The sequence below is a fragment of the Callorhinchus milii genome, unplaced genomic scaffold, assembly GCF_018977255.1.
Source record: "Callorhinchus milii isolate IMCB2004 unplaced genomic scaffold, IMCB_Cmil_1.0 Scaffold1, whole genome shotgun sequence".
Classification (NCBI taxonomy): domain Eukaryota; kingdom Metazoa; phylum Chordata; class Chondrichthyes; order Chimaeriformes; family Callorhinchidae; genus Callorhinchus; species Callorhinchus milii.
This window is the reverse complement of record NW_024704742.1, coordinates 51,174,934-51,191,186: the sequence shown is the minus strand read 5'-3', so window position 1 is coordinate 51,191,186 and position 16,253 is coordinate 51,174,934. Positions and strand designations below refer to the sequence as shown.

General features: G+C 36.4%; 1 protein-coding gene across 1 annotated transcript in view; it reads left to right on the top strand.

The window, feature by feature from the left end:
* Positions 1 to 16,253, top strand: part of fryl (furry homolog, like) — a 164,999-nt gene that overhangs the window by 62,870 nt on the left and 85,876 nt on the right. Inside the window, exons 11-22 of the mRNA XM_007892728.2 lie at positions 30 to 131; positions 3,463 to 3,566; positions 4,423 to 4,531; positions 5,674 to 5,760; positions 7,178 to 7,349; positions 9,131 to 9,263; positions 10,762 to 10,869; positions 11,309 to 11,546; positions 11,670 to 11,855; positions 14,540 to 14,626; positions 15,228 to 15,496; positions 15,832 to 16,021. Coding sequence (XP_007890919.1) covers positions 30 to 131; positions 3,463 to 3,566; positions 4,423 to 4,531; positions 5,674 to 5,760; positions 7,178 to 7,349; positions 9,131 to 9,263; positions 10,762 to 10,869; positions 11,309 to 11,546; positions 11,670 to 11,855; positions 14,540 to 14,626; positions 15,228 to 15,496; positions 15,832 to 16,021 — 1,785 coding nt within the window. The remainder of the gene's footprint in view (positions 1 to 29; positions 132 to 3,462; positions 3,567 to 4,422; positions 4,532 to 5,673; positions 5,761 to 7,177; positions 7,350 to 9,130; positions 9,264 to 10,761; positions 10,870 to 11,308; positions 11,547 to 11,669; positions 11,856 to 14,539; positions 14,627 to 15,227; positions 15,497 to 15,831; positions 16,022 to 16,253) is intronic.

The window sequence follows — 16,253 nt, the reverse complement described above, 5'->3', positions numbered from 1 at the left end:
TATTAATTGTTTTTTGTAATTGATCCTAGGCTCTGTATCCATTGGTTACCTGTCTGCTGTGCGTCAGTCAAAAACAGTTCTTTCTCAACAACTGGCACATATTCCTACAGAACTGTCTGTCTCACTTAAAGGTAAGAAATACAATTAGCAAAATTCAGCTGGTTGAAATAATTGAATTGTTAACATTCTTTGCATCTGAAAATTGTAATGATTTCTAAAAAATATCAAACTAACAAAGTCAAAAGAAATAATGGTAATTGGGGTTCAAAACATATTTTTGATCTTGGTTCTTGTGGGTGGATCACTGTTCTGAATACTCTAATCCTGAAAAAGATTTCTAAAACCGATTATTTACAGAATATTTTATTTACCCGATTTCTTTCAAGTTTTATATTTCTTTCTCTTTCTACTTGGGTACAAATGGTAAAAGAAAATGTCAAAGCAACATTATGGTTCTCTGTATCTCTTGTTTCTTCACGATGTCTTCACTGTTAAATATTTTGGCTTGATCCTGAACTAAAAGCCGCTCCTGGACATGCACCTCGTGGAAATGTTAATCGTGGCTCAATGTATCTTTTCCTTCACTTGCTGTCATATTTTATTTTCTAAGAAATATTGTACTTGCAGACTTTTTTTTCCAAAGAATGTAAGGTGCACTAAATCTGGGAATATTCTGGTGGACAGACTTTGGTGATGGTTTTCCTCATGATTTTTAGAGATCATTTATCTAAGAGCAAATTAGTTTTTTCATTCTGCATGCTAATGTCACTAATATCTGGAGGTCACTACGTGTAAATCCCATCTTGTTTTGTGCTGTTGGAGCTAGCTACTAACTCACTTGTATGTTAATTTCTGTTTGTTCTTAACATCAAGAAGAAAATAGCGAGAACAAAATGCTTGATTCATTGTTCAATGTTGTTTTGCAGATTATTTAAAATACATTGTGGTTCCGTCTAATGCTTGCAATGTTATGTTTTACGTTCAAATTTAATAGTTGCTTTCTGTTCCGTTCAGTGTAGGCTGCCAGTTTTGTTCCATGTTGTACCTAACCTTGTGCACCAAGCATCACTATGAGCATATATTTGTTTTCTCATCTAACCCGCATGGACATCCCATTTTCATGCTTGTTTATGTTTTGCTGTCTTGCGTTGCTTTATTCAGATGCCATCTAACAACAGTATCAGAAAGCAAATAGAAACTTTGCAGGTGAGTCCAAGTAGAGTGCATATCAATCAAGTCCTCCATATACCTTCTTGAAAATCTGCAGATCGATTAAACACATAATTTACACAGACTGTTTTCTGTGATGAGCTGTTGATTATTATTCAATTAAATGACATTGATTGCACACATTGTTAATCCTTCACTGAGATTAACTGTCCATCAACTGTAGGGAGCATCCCATTTTCCATTGCACCAGCTTTCAACAAAAACTTACCAACCATCAACAAAAACTTAGTGAAAATAGCATAAAACCACCCTCACCAATTTCATAGTATGTCTTACAAACTAGTTAAGTAGGAGTGATGACAAAGTAATACATTTAATTTGGGATTCAGATAACAGTCATGGTTTTAATTATATTAATATTAAATGAGTTAAAAAGTTAAAATCGAGAAGTGTATGTCTCGGGATGCAGCTGTTTTTTTTTTTGCAAAAGCCTTTGTACAGAAAAGAGACAGGACGTCCATTGCTGGCCACTAATTGTCTTGATGAATACTTGTTCCCATCGGATTAACATGTTGGTGCTTCATGTGCTCTGTTTAGTTTTCTATTGCTGTCATTTCAATGTTTACAACCAAACTATTTTGGGGGTAAAGAATTGCTCATTCTAAGTAACCATGAGCTTTCTCAGCTGGCAGAAGAGAGTTCTTATATATCATGTTGGACAGTTTATGTTCATTCTGCGTTAAGTCTGCCGTTTTTTTGATGTCACAGGAAACCTGTCCAACAACACCACATATCCAGGTTGCCTATATCTGAGAAAGGGCATGTAAAAGGTGGAATTGAGTATGTTCAGACAGATAATGGATTACTGGGCTCCTTTGGTACAAGACAGATTTCAGGCTAACAATTCAGGATTTTGTTTGCCAGATTTTCTCGTCCTTATTGAAAAATGACATTCCTTGATCTTAATGCAGACAATTGACACATTTCAGTAGTTCTGAAATTGGTGCCAAGGCTGAAAGTCTATAACCCCTAAAATACACATTACCAGCCAGTAGCAAGGACCCCTTGAAATTCTAAATCTTAGCTTGAAACTATTAGACATTTCCCCATTTTGAGTTGGCAGCAAGCGGTCATTGTTTGGTGCCTTTCAGCACATCTCCACATACAGCTTTGCTCTCCACGTTAATGACCTTCCTTCATCATTCGGCGCTTGTAATTAGAGGTAAAGTGACTTTGTCAGCATGAATGCATTTTTCGTTACCAGACCAGATTCTTCCTGCAGATGTCTCGAAATAGTACTGAAGTCATATTTTAGGTTCAATTTCTTAGACTTTGGAGAGAAGTGCATCTCACCAAACCCACTATGTTCAATCAACTAACTCTATGTGAAGTTGGCTAGATTCGTAAAAGTACAGAGCTCTGAATCTCTTTCAGTGGATGGGGCTTTGTCTGAAGCCCTTTGCAGGTTTCTCTGTATTAAATTACCTGTTAACCAGGGAGGATCACTTATGCCAGGATTCTTGCACAATACTGCAGAAACTCGGCAATATGCCTCTGACAGTTACTCTTATCTTACAAATCCAGTTTAAGTTTTCTCTTCAGGGTAAGGACCCTGTTCCCTGACAAACAGCTGCACTCCAGGGGAGAAATACTTTCCAGGAGATAATAATAAATAATAATCCTTGCATTTTTGATATAGCACTTTTCATGCTTTCAAGACATCTCAAAGCGCTTCCCAGAATATACTGTAAAGTGAATTGATTGCATGTTTGTGGGCGAAACGCAGCAGCCAATTGCACACAGCAGTGTCCATTAAACGGTCGTGGATTGAAATGACCAGTTTTATTATTTATTTCCTTTTCTTGAGGAATTAACCACTAACCTACAGGGAGATGTATGTATTCTGGACTGGTGATGCAGTTTGGGCTTGTTGTGTGGACAGCACTTTCTATATTTGGGAATGCATAAACTTTGAAATATGCTTGTGTCTGCTTAAAATCACAATGTTTTTGCAAAAGCTACAGTTTAAAACTTTGTGACCACTTTGAACTATTTTTTCTGGAAAGATGAAATCCGAAGGCCCAAAGGCCATTCTGAATTTCCCTTGTGATCTGTTTCTTTTATGAAGGATAGATTGATGGATTCAATAGATACACATTTGAGAATACTTTCTATTATCACCCCTTTATCTGCTTCTAATGATGTGCTTATATTTCTGTACGTTGATTTCTTGTACTTTAATTAACATTTCATGCTAGGTTCTGAATGGGTGCCTTTTATTTGTTCCAATAGAATAAAGACCCTAAAATGTCTCGAGTTGCACTGGAGTCACTGTACAGGTTGCTGTGGGTTTATGTAATCAGAATAAAATGTGAAAGCAATACTGTAACACAAAGGTGAGTCCAGGCCTGTGAGTATAAGATAAATGGTAATGTTAGTGAGCTAGCTGTAATTAAGTGTAATTATTATAAGAAATACCACAAATGATGAAAATTTGTAATGTAAGCAAAAGGCTGGAAGTGAATAGAAAATTGACTCTTATTGTTTGGGTTTTAACCCTTCAGCAATTTTCTTGCAGTTAAAAAGCTCTATATAACATTTTTTCCATAAAATACTTACTGGAACTATTTCACTACCTTTATGGCATTTAACTATTTTAAATTAATGGATCAGTTCAATATAATAGTACCAAACAAATTGGTATTTGTCAACCAAAGTGAGATCTAACAGATTGCTGTTGACCTTTTGTGCACACTTATTGACTTACTGGTTGTGTTCCAAATAGCAGTTATGAAGACCCGATTTGCTCTGTATTCTTCAGTTTGGCCTTTGCCACACATCAATTAAAACATGTTGAAACGCTTTTATTTTACATAGTTCAGGGAAGTTAGGGAAGTAAAGTTAGGGAAGTAAAGAGAAACATTCTTTCGAAGTGTAATGTACACCACAAGTACTGTGCTTTGAAATGATTCAGTTTCATTGTGTACAGCTTTCAAATATTAATCTTCAGTGGGAATTAGATTTGAGTAGTGTACTGATGTGCTGCATGTTTATTTGAAAAAATACTTGATTTTTTTATTCTTAAAATACTAATATATTGTCAAATATTTTGACGCTAAAATGTTTTAAAGATCTTTTTGAAAGATCCCCCCTATTAATTGTGTTTTTATACATTGCTTCCTTGCTGGTACTGACATTTTTTAAAATCTGTTTTAACACTCAAATTCTTCTCTCACTCTTGGGAACAAAAAGTCGCCTTTTGAGCATTGTATCAGCACTTTTCCCCAAAGGCTCACGCAGTGTGGTCCCTCGTGACACGCCTCTCAACATATTTGTGAAGATAATTCAGTTCATTGCTCAGGTACGGTTTTTGGCAGCAGTTGTGCTTTACTGATAAAAATTAAGATGGTCTTGCATATTTTAAAAGGAAATCATTAACTTCCTCACATCCTGTACATTTCTGGTTTCTTGGTGGTTTTATTATGTGATAATCTCTTTATTTCAGTTCCATTTAACACTTAACCATAAGCGTTCATAACATGTGCTGAGTATCAGTATTGTTCTCTGCATGAAATCACACTTACGTAGGGCTGACTTTTAAATTCATCAAAGTGAGAAATAGTGCACTGGATTATAGCTGTTTTTTACCCAATTTGTTTTTTTGGGGCTGTGGAGAACCACCTGCTTCCCACAGCTTAAGATGCAGCTTTTGCTTAATTTATCTTGAGTTTATTTGAGATTTTTTTTTGCTCGCTGTGCCCCTAAATGTGACAGACAATAAGAGGTTATTCATCTTCACTTGCAGCATCTCCCGAGCCAGTCAGAAATCTAAGCAAACAGACAGGAAAATGTAATGATTAACCACAGATTAACGCACTTTACCATAATGATTATTCTTTTGGTTTTGATAAAGATTTGAAAAGTATTTACAAAACAATCACTACAAAAAAAAACTTTACAGACCAAGTTCCCATTCTCAGTTAAACAGCTGAGGAGTTATTTTTCTCGCTCCTCCCTTCTAACCTTGTGAGGAAGGGCAATTTCGAATTGAATCAACCCAGGTCGGGCTTGCTTCTCTTCAGCTGCTTGGTACAGAGAAAGTTGTGGCCGCAGGTTTTATTGCAACCTTATATAAGTATCACAGACCTGCCAAAAGCTTTAATTAAATTAATTTGAAAATGTTTTCTGCAAGCATTTCTACATTTTTCATAGCAAAAGATGGGCAGAAGCAACATATTGATTCTACCCATATTTGAAATTTTAGTTTGCACCATAAGATTATAGGATCAAAATATTTTAATGAACAAGTGATCCAGGTGTCAAATTCATATTATAAATTGCTGAAATAAGCTTCATCACATAAAAATTACATGAAGCGAGAAGAGATACGTCGACACTACCTGGGACCTTTTAAATGCAACTGTTCGAGTTAAGTTAATATTTAAAATAAATTCAGCACTAAAAAGAGATTTTAACTTAACTTTTTTTGTGTTTTAACTACAGGAACGACTTGATTTTGCAATGAAAGAAATTATTTTTGATCTACTTTGTGTTGGAAAACCATCAAAAACATTTACCATTAATCCAGAGGTAAGACTTTGGCGAATGGGTGTGTGTTAATTCAGTAGACAATCTTTAATGTTATTACAGGCCAGCCCCTTAAATGTCCTTGCAAAATAACAGTAAACAGAGTTCTGTGTTGTACATGCTATTAAATCTGTTTTCAGCCATGGCCAATGCAATTAGGAGTTAGATTTCCTGCTCTGAATTGCGCTATTGCTAGAATCTATCACTTTGCTTCCAATAGCATTACCCAATCTGACAATTGGCCACTGATGTAGCCTTTACAATGGTCTGCTGGACGTGATGAATATTATTTGATGTTTGACATTTCCTTTTCAGTTCTTTTTAAGACAAATCCAGACTAATTTAAAAGCAACATTTTTTTTTAGAAATACAAAGTAAAGCCTAATTTTGTGATTAAAGAAAGCGTGATGTTTGAGATCCTTGGCTAAACTGAAAGAGAAACTTCAAGCTTTCGGTTATAAAGAAAGGTTCAAAGTCGTGAACGTTTCATTAGGAAAAAAAGATTGAGGGAGTACTAGAGGCCTGTAAGATGATGAGGCATAGATAAGATCTAGGTAAGCAGCTGGTTCTCCGGTGATTTTTAAAAGAAAATTATTTAATATCTGTTTGAAGACAGTATTGGAGAGTATACAAATAGGGTAAACTGAGATGAGCAAATATTTCATGGGAACACAATGGTTTCTAAGCTGCTGGGGAAGATGGCGGGGGAGAAAGAGTTGATTGTGGAGGAACTTCAAGCTCTAGGTGAAGATCTGAGGATAGATAAATGCATAGCGAAATAGAATGACTCCACAAAAGCAAGTCATTAGGCCCAACTAGTTTATGTTAATTACAGTAATTTGTATAATTTGTTTATTTTAAAATTTAGAACAGATGTAAATTCAGAAGAATTCCAAATGGTGCTGATGTATTGTGAACTGAATACAACTTGTAGCTTTACAATCCTTTATATTTATAACCTAGTGCTTGGAGTTTCTACTGTTTTCACACTAATTTGGTGACTGAGTATTGTTTGAACAAGAATTTTGATGGCTTTTATGTTTCTGGACTACAAAAATATTCTAGTCACCAAGCATTAAAGTTAGGTAAAAATACAATGATTTTGTGTTGTTGATCATTACATGTCTTGTTACTGTCTTTATTATTATATAATAATGATAATCTTGGCATTTGATATGTTTCCTTTTCACATTGTATCCATGTTGAGACGTCCCAAAAGAATTTCACAGAAAATACTGTAAAGTGAATTGACTATAGTTTGTGGGCGAAACGCGGCAGCCAATTGTGCAAAGCAGTGTACAAAATCTTTATGCATAAAAATGTTTATGCACAAAGCTAAAACTACTAGTTTCCAGGTTTATTGAGCAAGAAATATGAATGAATTAATTTTTTGATTTCTTTCCTGACTATCTCTTTACAGAGGATGAACATTGGCCTGAGAGCATTTTTAGTAATTGCGGATAGTTTGCAGCAGAAAGATGCGGAGCCTCCAATGCCAACAACTGGGGTTGTTCTTCCATCGGGCAGTACCCTGCGAGTGAAGAAAGTCTTTCTAAACAAAACTCTGACAGATGAAGAAGCTAAAGTGATAGGTTGGTTGTGAATATTTTACCTTAAAGGTTTAACATTGTGAGAAAGATTGAGAGGTCTTTTGATGCAATTTATTATTTAGCATTTTTAGATTGCAGAATAAAATGTTATTGTTCATAATGCTGGAGCGTAGATGTAGCTGCTGCTCATTTACTGAAATTTAGTAATGTTGGAAACATTTCTTCCTTCCATCCCATTCACAAGTTTTATATACATTTGTGGCAAAGAATATGAATGTGTTACTTCTCATTGTAAATGAATGTGTTGCTTCTAGAATTCACGCCTTTATTTATTGTCCACATTCAACCAGAAGTATTCTCTTCACCCTTATACTGAGCAATTTCTGACCAGCAGCTCTCCAATGGTCATGGACATTTTTAATTACGACGTACAAAACCTAACTCCTTTCTCTCCACCTCCCCATTTCTCAGCAGTTTAATATTGTGAGAAAGATTGCAGCTGTGAACAGTCTCTCATTCATTCTGACAGAAAGCTGACTATTCCAATAAAGTATGTCCCCACTGATTTGACCATGCCTACAAAATGCCCCTTTAGTTATCTTCCTGAGAGCACTGTAGCCAGCTTATATGTAATGATGAATGCTTCTTCCTGACTTATATATCCTCTTGGCCAATTGATAATTTTACTGCAATACAGTTAAATGCTTTTCAATCTAAAATTTACCTCATTAGGTTTGTGTCTTAGCAGGTCAGTCAACCACTTCATTATTATAAAAATGTAAATGTTTGGAATAAAATTGCCACAAAAGTTGGCAATTAAAAAAAAGTGGGAGTTTATTTTTTGAAAGAAAATAGATTGACAGAGCCAAACGCTTAATTTACAATTACTTCTTGTGTCCCAGTATTTTGACAATGTGTCTTTAACGGACTAATGCATTAGCTGCGACCAGTTGTTGCTGATTCCTTACACGTCCTTCAAAATCACAAGATCTAGATGCTAATCCCAAACCATGTTTCACAGCATTGATGCATGGGACTTGCAGTGAGCAGTTGGTGCTGAGCACTCTTTCGGCTGTGAAAGTGCAGTTTATAATGTTGATGGATGTGTTGTGAGGCAGAGCCAAGAGCACTTTTCAGATTTGAATTAAGTCTGAAAGTTTGTTAAAGTTCCTTTGAAAGCTGGAAGTGGCCCCCTTCATTAGCAGAATTACGCAGCACTGAAAATATATAGGATCTGATTTATCAATTACTTCTTAAACTATTTAAATATTTTCTAATTTACAAGATATAAAAATAACTGGCAATACCATGACAAATAGAAAAGGTTTTATCGCTTAACTTTACCATTCTAATCATTTTTGAAAAATAAAGTACCGTTTTTCTCCTCCTTAACCTGCTGAGGGCAATTATCATGTCCAACGTGACGATGGGAACTGTCCATGACTTTGACGGCTCCATGTGAGGACAGACTTGTTCCTAAATCTCTCTACGTGGTGGTGTATTCCCCATGTCTTATCTTGGATTTATTACCTTCATGCTGTGCAGATGTTCCTGAATTGCTTCCTGTGTAACAGACTCAGTATTATTCCCATTATAAGTCAAACTAGCAGGACTATAATTCATACAGGCATGTCTCTGACCTCTTTAAATGACTGGAATCACATTACTTGTCCATCAGTTCTCTAGCAGTCCATGTTGTCTAATCTGATGTTTTGATTTTAAAAGAAATTTGTAGCTGCATTTGTTACTTTTATTCTCATTTTGTTTCTTTTTCACATTTTGTTTAAATTTAACAGCACAATTACATTCTCTCTGTCTATTAGGAATGTCATTCTACTACCCTCAAGTGAGGAAGGCGCTTGACAGCATTCTTCGACACCTGGATAAGGAGGTGGGGAGGTCGATGAGCATGACTAATGTGCAGATGTCTAACAAGGAGCCTGAAGATATGATCACGTAAGCAAAGAGCATATAAAATTAACGCATAACAGAGGAAAAATAAAACTTCCTGGGAAGTGAGACCTATAACAAGAATTAACCTATTTGTAAATACAGCGTTACCAGTATTAGCCTGTTCATGTATTATGAGCATATGTATTATGAGTAACTTGCATCACATTTCAAGAAAGGCAGATGCCAGGTTTATATGTTTATTTCTGTAACTTACCAACTAAGAAACACAGTAAACCTTGCTATGAAGTGCTTCTTTGTAACATGGATTTGCTTATAGTGTGGGCTTTACTTTCCCAAAAAATCCAAAATGTGTGCTCAGGCTCAGTTGCTGTTTCAAAAAGCTGGCGTGGGAAGCCAATATGGCTGACTTCAATGTCATTTTTTTTTAAAAAAGCAAATATCTTTTTAATAATAGCTTTGCATTTTAATACATTTGTTTCTTCAAGGCTTCAAACTGTGCCTCTCTTCAGCTGGGAGGTCTTGCATGATCTTAGTAGCATGTCTTCTGACTGTTCTATTGGAACTGAAACTTTCATCCTTTGAGCTTTAACAGAGGAGTTATATGTCTGCTTCATTTATACTTCATGTTAAAATGAACTGGGAGAGGGTGAAAGGTTCATAGATCTGAATCAACAAAATTCAGATTTCTTCATTGCTAGATTCCTAAAGAAAAACATGTCGTGTTCCAAGATTGCCTTAACAGGTGCATTTTAATGCATTTGTATGGTAATAAATATTCATTGTATCTGATGACTCGCCTTTCACATTGGGTTGACATCTCAAAGCACTTCACAGGATTTATTGTAAAGTTTAGTGACTGCAAACAATTTGTGCTCAGCATCGTTCTACAAACAGCTGTGAAATCAACGACCATTTTTCTCTGGAGATTGTTGGCCAGCACAATGAGCGAAATGCCCTTAATAATTCTTAATTATTATAGGCTTATGCTTAATTGCATTCATAAGCTGTAAATACTTGTTATCTGATTGAAAATGTACAACTGTATTAATTCAATCTGTTATCATGTGTTATGAATGTGCACTTTTATTTTTTATGCAAGGCTACCAAAAGTGAATGAAAATTTGATTTGAAAATCCACCTATTTAAACATCAAAATATTTATCAATATATATTTACTGCTTTGGAATACTCTGCAAATTTTGAGATATTTATTTTCATGAAAGATTACACATTTGTTGTTAAATTCATTAGGTACCGTAGAAATGAATTTTGTTATAATATATTTTATAATTTTATAATAATATTAATATTTCATAATATTCAAACTAGTGAACCCTTTCAGGGCGTCCAACACCACAGAATCAGATGAAACTATAAGTATTATATTTACTAATAACCCAATATTTTTCAGGTACCTTGACAGATATTTAGTTTTAGAGTCTAGGTATCATGTTAACAAATCCATTGAATGAATAAAAACATGTTTTTAGTAACCATCTGCAAGCATTTATTATTTCCACTGTGTTCTACATTTTAATAGGGGTGAAAGGAAGCCCAAGATAGATCTGTTCAGGACTTGTGTGGCTGCAATACCAAGGCTGATTCCAGATGGTATGAATAGGGCAGAACTCATTGAACTACTGGCAAGGTAATAATGCATTTATATTACATGATATTAATAGACTTACTGTCATTAAAATTTTTGACATTTCAGATATTGTAACACTTGAAGATCATTGAAGTCTATTTTCAGGCCAGGTTTGTCGGTGAAGTTTAAAATACAACCTATGGGTTGGCAGGATGATAAAAGAAAGTACTTCTTCCTTCACTAGAAATGCCAACTCCCAAGATGGGCTTTAGAAAGGAACCAAGCAGATTTTATTGAATAAACTTGCTTTCCTAACTTTAAATGTCACAAATTGGTTGGTCATTCAGAATAACATCTCAGAGTGATGGTATCTGATTGACCTTTCCAAGACTCTAAAACCGTAAAGAGAGCAAAGCCATAGCAAATTTAAACAATTAGACTTTAGTAAGTGAGCAGAGGATTCTATGCATTCTTACTTACATTTTCCTTTGTTGAATAGACTCACTGTTCACATGGATGAAGAGCTTCGTGGTCTGGCATTCACTACTCTGCAAGCTTTAATGGTCGATTTTCCTGACTGGAGGGAGGATGTTTTGTCGGGATTTGTGTCATTCATTGTCCGAGAAGTGAATGATGTCCATCCAACACTCCTAGACAACTCTGTCAAGATGTTAGTGCAGTTAATAAATCATTGGAAACAAGCAGTCCAGTCTCATATCAAAGGTCATGATCTGCAGGTAAAGATGAGATTTGCATTGAATCAGCAGTACCGTTCATCAGTCCATTTCCATCATTTCTATTTGTGTGATTCAGAACCCGTCCCACAGCTCCAGTCATTAATCTTCTTCTGTTTTCCACAGCGAAATGTTCCCAATGGAGGTGCCCACACACTTCCACTGGAACGGAGCGCTTACTCCTCTGTTTTTCACGCAGTGGAAGGGTTTGCTTTAGTGGTTCTTTGCAGCTGTCGACCTGCTACCAGGAGACTGGCTGTTAATGTTCTCAGAGAAATTAGAACCTTGTTCACAGCGCTGGGCCTCTCAAAGGTGAGGAGTGCTGTTCTTTGCTACTTATTAATTATGTATTTCTTGTCAATAACATGAAAATGTTTGTTCATATCGGATATAAGTGGCATAGGCTTATTATTTGCTCTTTATGGAGACTTCTTTGCTTTTACATATACCTATAAAATAACATATACTACAGCTTGTCTAGAAGATCAAATAAGAGTGGAATAGACTGAATTATCACCATTGGGCATTCTCTAATATTAAGAAAATTACGCCGACAATTCCCACACATTAAAATTATTTATTTAATCCTAAAACACTCCTTTGACACATTTATATTACTTGAATAACAGTGGGGCATGGCAGTTGGTATCTGAAATTAAGAAGCTGTTCATATGTGAGAATATGGGAGGGGAGGAAATTGCTTTTGGTGTTCACCATCTCAGATCAATTGTGCAGTACTGAATGTTTTTCTTGGCAATTGTGATGTATGTTTCTTAGCTGGGGAAGTGTTCAGAAACACAACGTAGGCTTGACTGCAAACATTCCCAACGAAGACTAGGCCAGGCTTAGAGAACGAGAACTGGTTCAGAAATTCATTTAGTTAATGAGGATGCTTAATTTGTTTGGCTTTTGGGATCACAACTAAAGTATTTAATTTCCATAAAAGCTGCTTGGTTAATTAAAATTGCATTTCTACTTATTTACCATGTCCCTTCAGTGGAGTATTAGTATTAATTCCAGAGAATATTAGGCAGAGGTTGTTGAGAGGCAAAGCTTGGGGATCCCTGAGGTATGTTGGGATACTGCTGGAGTTTAACCGGTTAAATGGCATAACTTGCTTTGAGAGCACTGCCTGGAAAACGTTCCACTACTTGTGCAACTAGGACCAACCAATAAGGCTTTATCTTGCAAGGTTAACAGGAGCCCTGAGGGAAGAGTACCTGTCCCCACTGATCAGTCTGCTCTTCCAAGCCCTGGTGTTAAGCCCAGCTGGCTGGCCTGTTATTTATGCCCTGGAGTTATGCGGACCCACCTGGCACAAGAACCAGACAACTGAGAGTGACACAGAGGGTTAACAATTCTGACATTCTATTGCCAAGCACTTAAAGTTGGAGCCAGCTCAGTTCCAATGAGACCCAACTTACGCCCCCCCCACCACACCACACACACACATACAGAGGATAGTCACTAGTTGGTCATTTGACATCGACAAGGTCAGTTTTGAGCCTTCACTAGATAGATCTCTAAGTCCCTGGTGGTGCAGTGAATCAATCTTAGCACCATGAGGCACCATATATGGTCCCTGGTTGGTAGCACAACTTATCTTGAAATGTGTGAGAGGTTTGCTACCATTCCCCTGCCCACAGCTCAGATATTCATCCCGACCCATTGAGTGACAGTTCCACCAGTAACAGCCATTCAGTATTTCAACCGTTACTCCAGCCTCAATTTCAGTCTGCACTCCAGAAATGAATGAGCAAGCAGAGTTATCTCGTAATGGTTTGCAGTTGTCTTTCTTTGACCCCCATTTTTATTCTTTTTCCATGCCAAGCAAGATTCATCAGAAGATGGTGGAGAGATAAACTGCTCCCAATAGTCTGCCACTTCATAAGTATTCACAAGAATGTTCAGAAGAATGACTTTATTGAATTTCATGGGATAAGTGCCCAGGATCCATTTGTAACCTTCCACCAAATACCTCAGCTTAGATTGGGAAATATATGGCCTATCAAGCTGCTAAGATCAACTCACTGCACCACCAAGGACTTAGTCTTGATCCTTTAAATTTATCAGTTGAAACATAATTCCCAAGAGGAATTGTATTAAGCTTGGCTCTATTTGATGGATAATTTCAATATTTATGTGGGTGACTCTCCCAATTGGTGATTCTCGAAAGTGGTTCTGCAAAAATTATTTTCCAAATCTTAACAACTGTACAGAGTTATTCTCTTTTCCATGTTTTATTAACACATAAGCTGACTTTAAAATCACAAAATCACATCATAATTTATATGGAGTTCTAAACAGGACTATAATTTTTACTCTGCTCATTAGAGAACACTTCATATTCTTGCTTTCTCCAGGCTAGTGTTAATCCTCCTGAACTGGCTCCAAGTGACATGTTTGGCAACAGAACATTGGAATTGAGCCTATCCTCTGTGGCGATCTTGCTAGTCCATCCAGGCAGGTTCACAGTACTCCATGTTGCTGCTGATGATAGCATCATCAGCACCTGGTTCATCGGCAGGACTTTGAAGAACCATTCACTAAGACAGAAACTCATCGCAGTCCGTTCCTGCTATCCCTGCAAGCCCAAACCCTAATGGGTAGGGTGGCCCCAGCTGGACAAGCAGCGGGAAAGCTTGGCAGGCAGTGCTCTCAATGGCAGGCTATGTGGTTTTAGCTGGTTAGATTCCAGCATTTCTTCCTGGGGCACTCTCTGGGGTCCCTAAGCCTTGGCTCTTGCCAACCAGCTTCTAATACTGTCCAGAATTAGGTAAGCAGAATGTGTTCCTGCAAGGAGAGAGTGCACATTCCATTCAAACAAACTAGAATTTCTACCATTTCCATGTATAAGCGACATGCAAGGAATTCTGTTTGGTTTGGGTATTCCAACATGGATTTCCACATGATATCTAGCTGATCAAAAAAAATCTAGCTTTCATCAATTACTCAGCAAACGTATTGTGTAAAAAAACAAGTTTTCTTTATTTCAGGGAGATGAAGAACTGACAATCGATGTCATGGATCGATTAAGCCCGTCGGTATTAGAAAGCTTTATACATCTCACTGGAGCAGATCAGGTACAAAACTAATTTAGACCTGGTTGATGTTTTACAATATAATGTTTGACAATGTTCAGAGTTTTAAGTAAATTAATAAATTGATATATTTTGTCTTCTGTTAAGTGTCCACATAATGAGATTTCTATAAATTTATATTAAATATATTTGTAATTGAGCATTGATAACATGAACTCAGTGTGTTTAGCTAATGCACCAAGGTGAACATTAATATTAACATTAAACTGGAATTAGAATAATATGTACTAAAACAAACTAATGAAACCTGATTTAAACATTCATGTATCTCAGCATCCGTAAAATGGGCCATATTAGCAGAAGAGTTAACAAAGTGATTATTAAACAAAGATAGAACATAGTACATACAGTACACTCACATTATAATGTGCTTTACATTACAATTCAAAGTGAAATCTCATGATGTATTGAGTAATGGTTGTATTTTTTAAATTAAAATCAGGAATATGATAAAAGTTAGTATTTTTAAGAATATTTTATAATTGTGAATGCAGCCTATATTTTTTAATGTTGAGTGCAGGTTCCCAAATGCTGTATTAAACAAAACTGCTCATCTTTTATTGTGTTTTTTTCATTAAAATAGACCAGCTTGCTGTACTGCCCTAGTGGGATAGACTTACAGACACTTGCAGAGTGGAGTTCCTCTCCCATCAGTCATCACTTTGATGTGGTCAGTCCGTCACACATCTGGATATTTGCTCATGTGACTCAGGGACAAGACCCCTGGGTGATCAGCTTATCGAGCTTCCTCAAACAGGAAAATTTACCTAAACACTGTCCATCAGCACTAAGTTATGCATGGTTGTATTCATTTACCCGACTGCAGATGCTCTCTCCACAAGTGGATATCAAGTGAGTCTTTCTCATCTTCTCAGCATGCTCAAGGCTAACGTCTGTGGTGTTAACTTCATTCAATACAATTATCTATGGTACAATAAATGTATTCATTTAATATTTAAATCACAGAAGTCAAGTAATGTTGACTTAACACTTGTTTAGAATAAATATGACCTTTGAACATAGATATGCCTTTTACCTCAGCATTTGGTTATGTAATCTTTCTCTGTGATCAAATGAGTAGTAATTCCTCACCATTTGACCATCTTTTTCAACAACATTTCCAAAGATTTGAGCAATTGTAGCAAGAACTTTGAGCAATGGTAACAAGTAACCATCTTCCCACACAGCAGTCCTATAAATGCCAAAAAGGTCAGCACCACGATTGGCAATGATTCGTACGTTGGGCTTTGGAGAAACTATCTAATCCTTTGCTGCAGTGCAGCAACATCTAACACGGCTACGTCGGGGTCAGTGCGGTGTTCCCCTCCTGAGACGCTGGCGTCTACACCTGATAGTGGCTACAGTCTGGATTCTAAGGTAACTACTTTATTGTTCGGAGAAATGGAAGTAGAGAGAAAATCAATTCCTGACTTAGATACTAATTTTCTATAAAAGCAATTTATGTATGTGAATTGCTTAACTGCTTGTTATATAGGTAGAACAATAACAAATGCTCCCATTTGCAAATAGCTTCTGGAAAATTTAATGAAATTCTTTATTATCTCTTTGCACATTTGGCCAACAACCCTGCTCTGGTTTTCAACCCTTT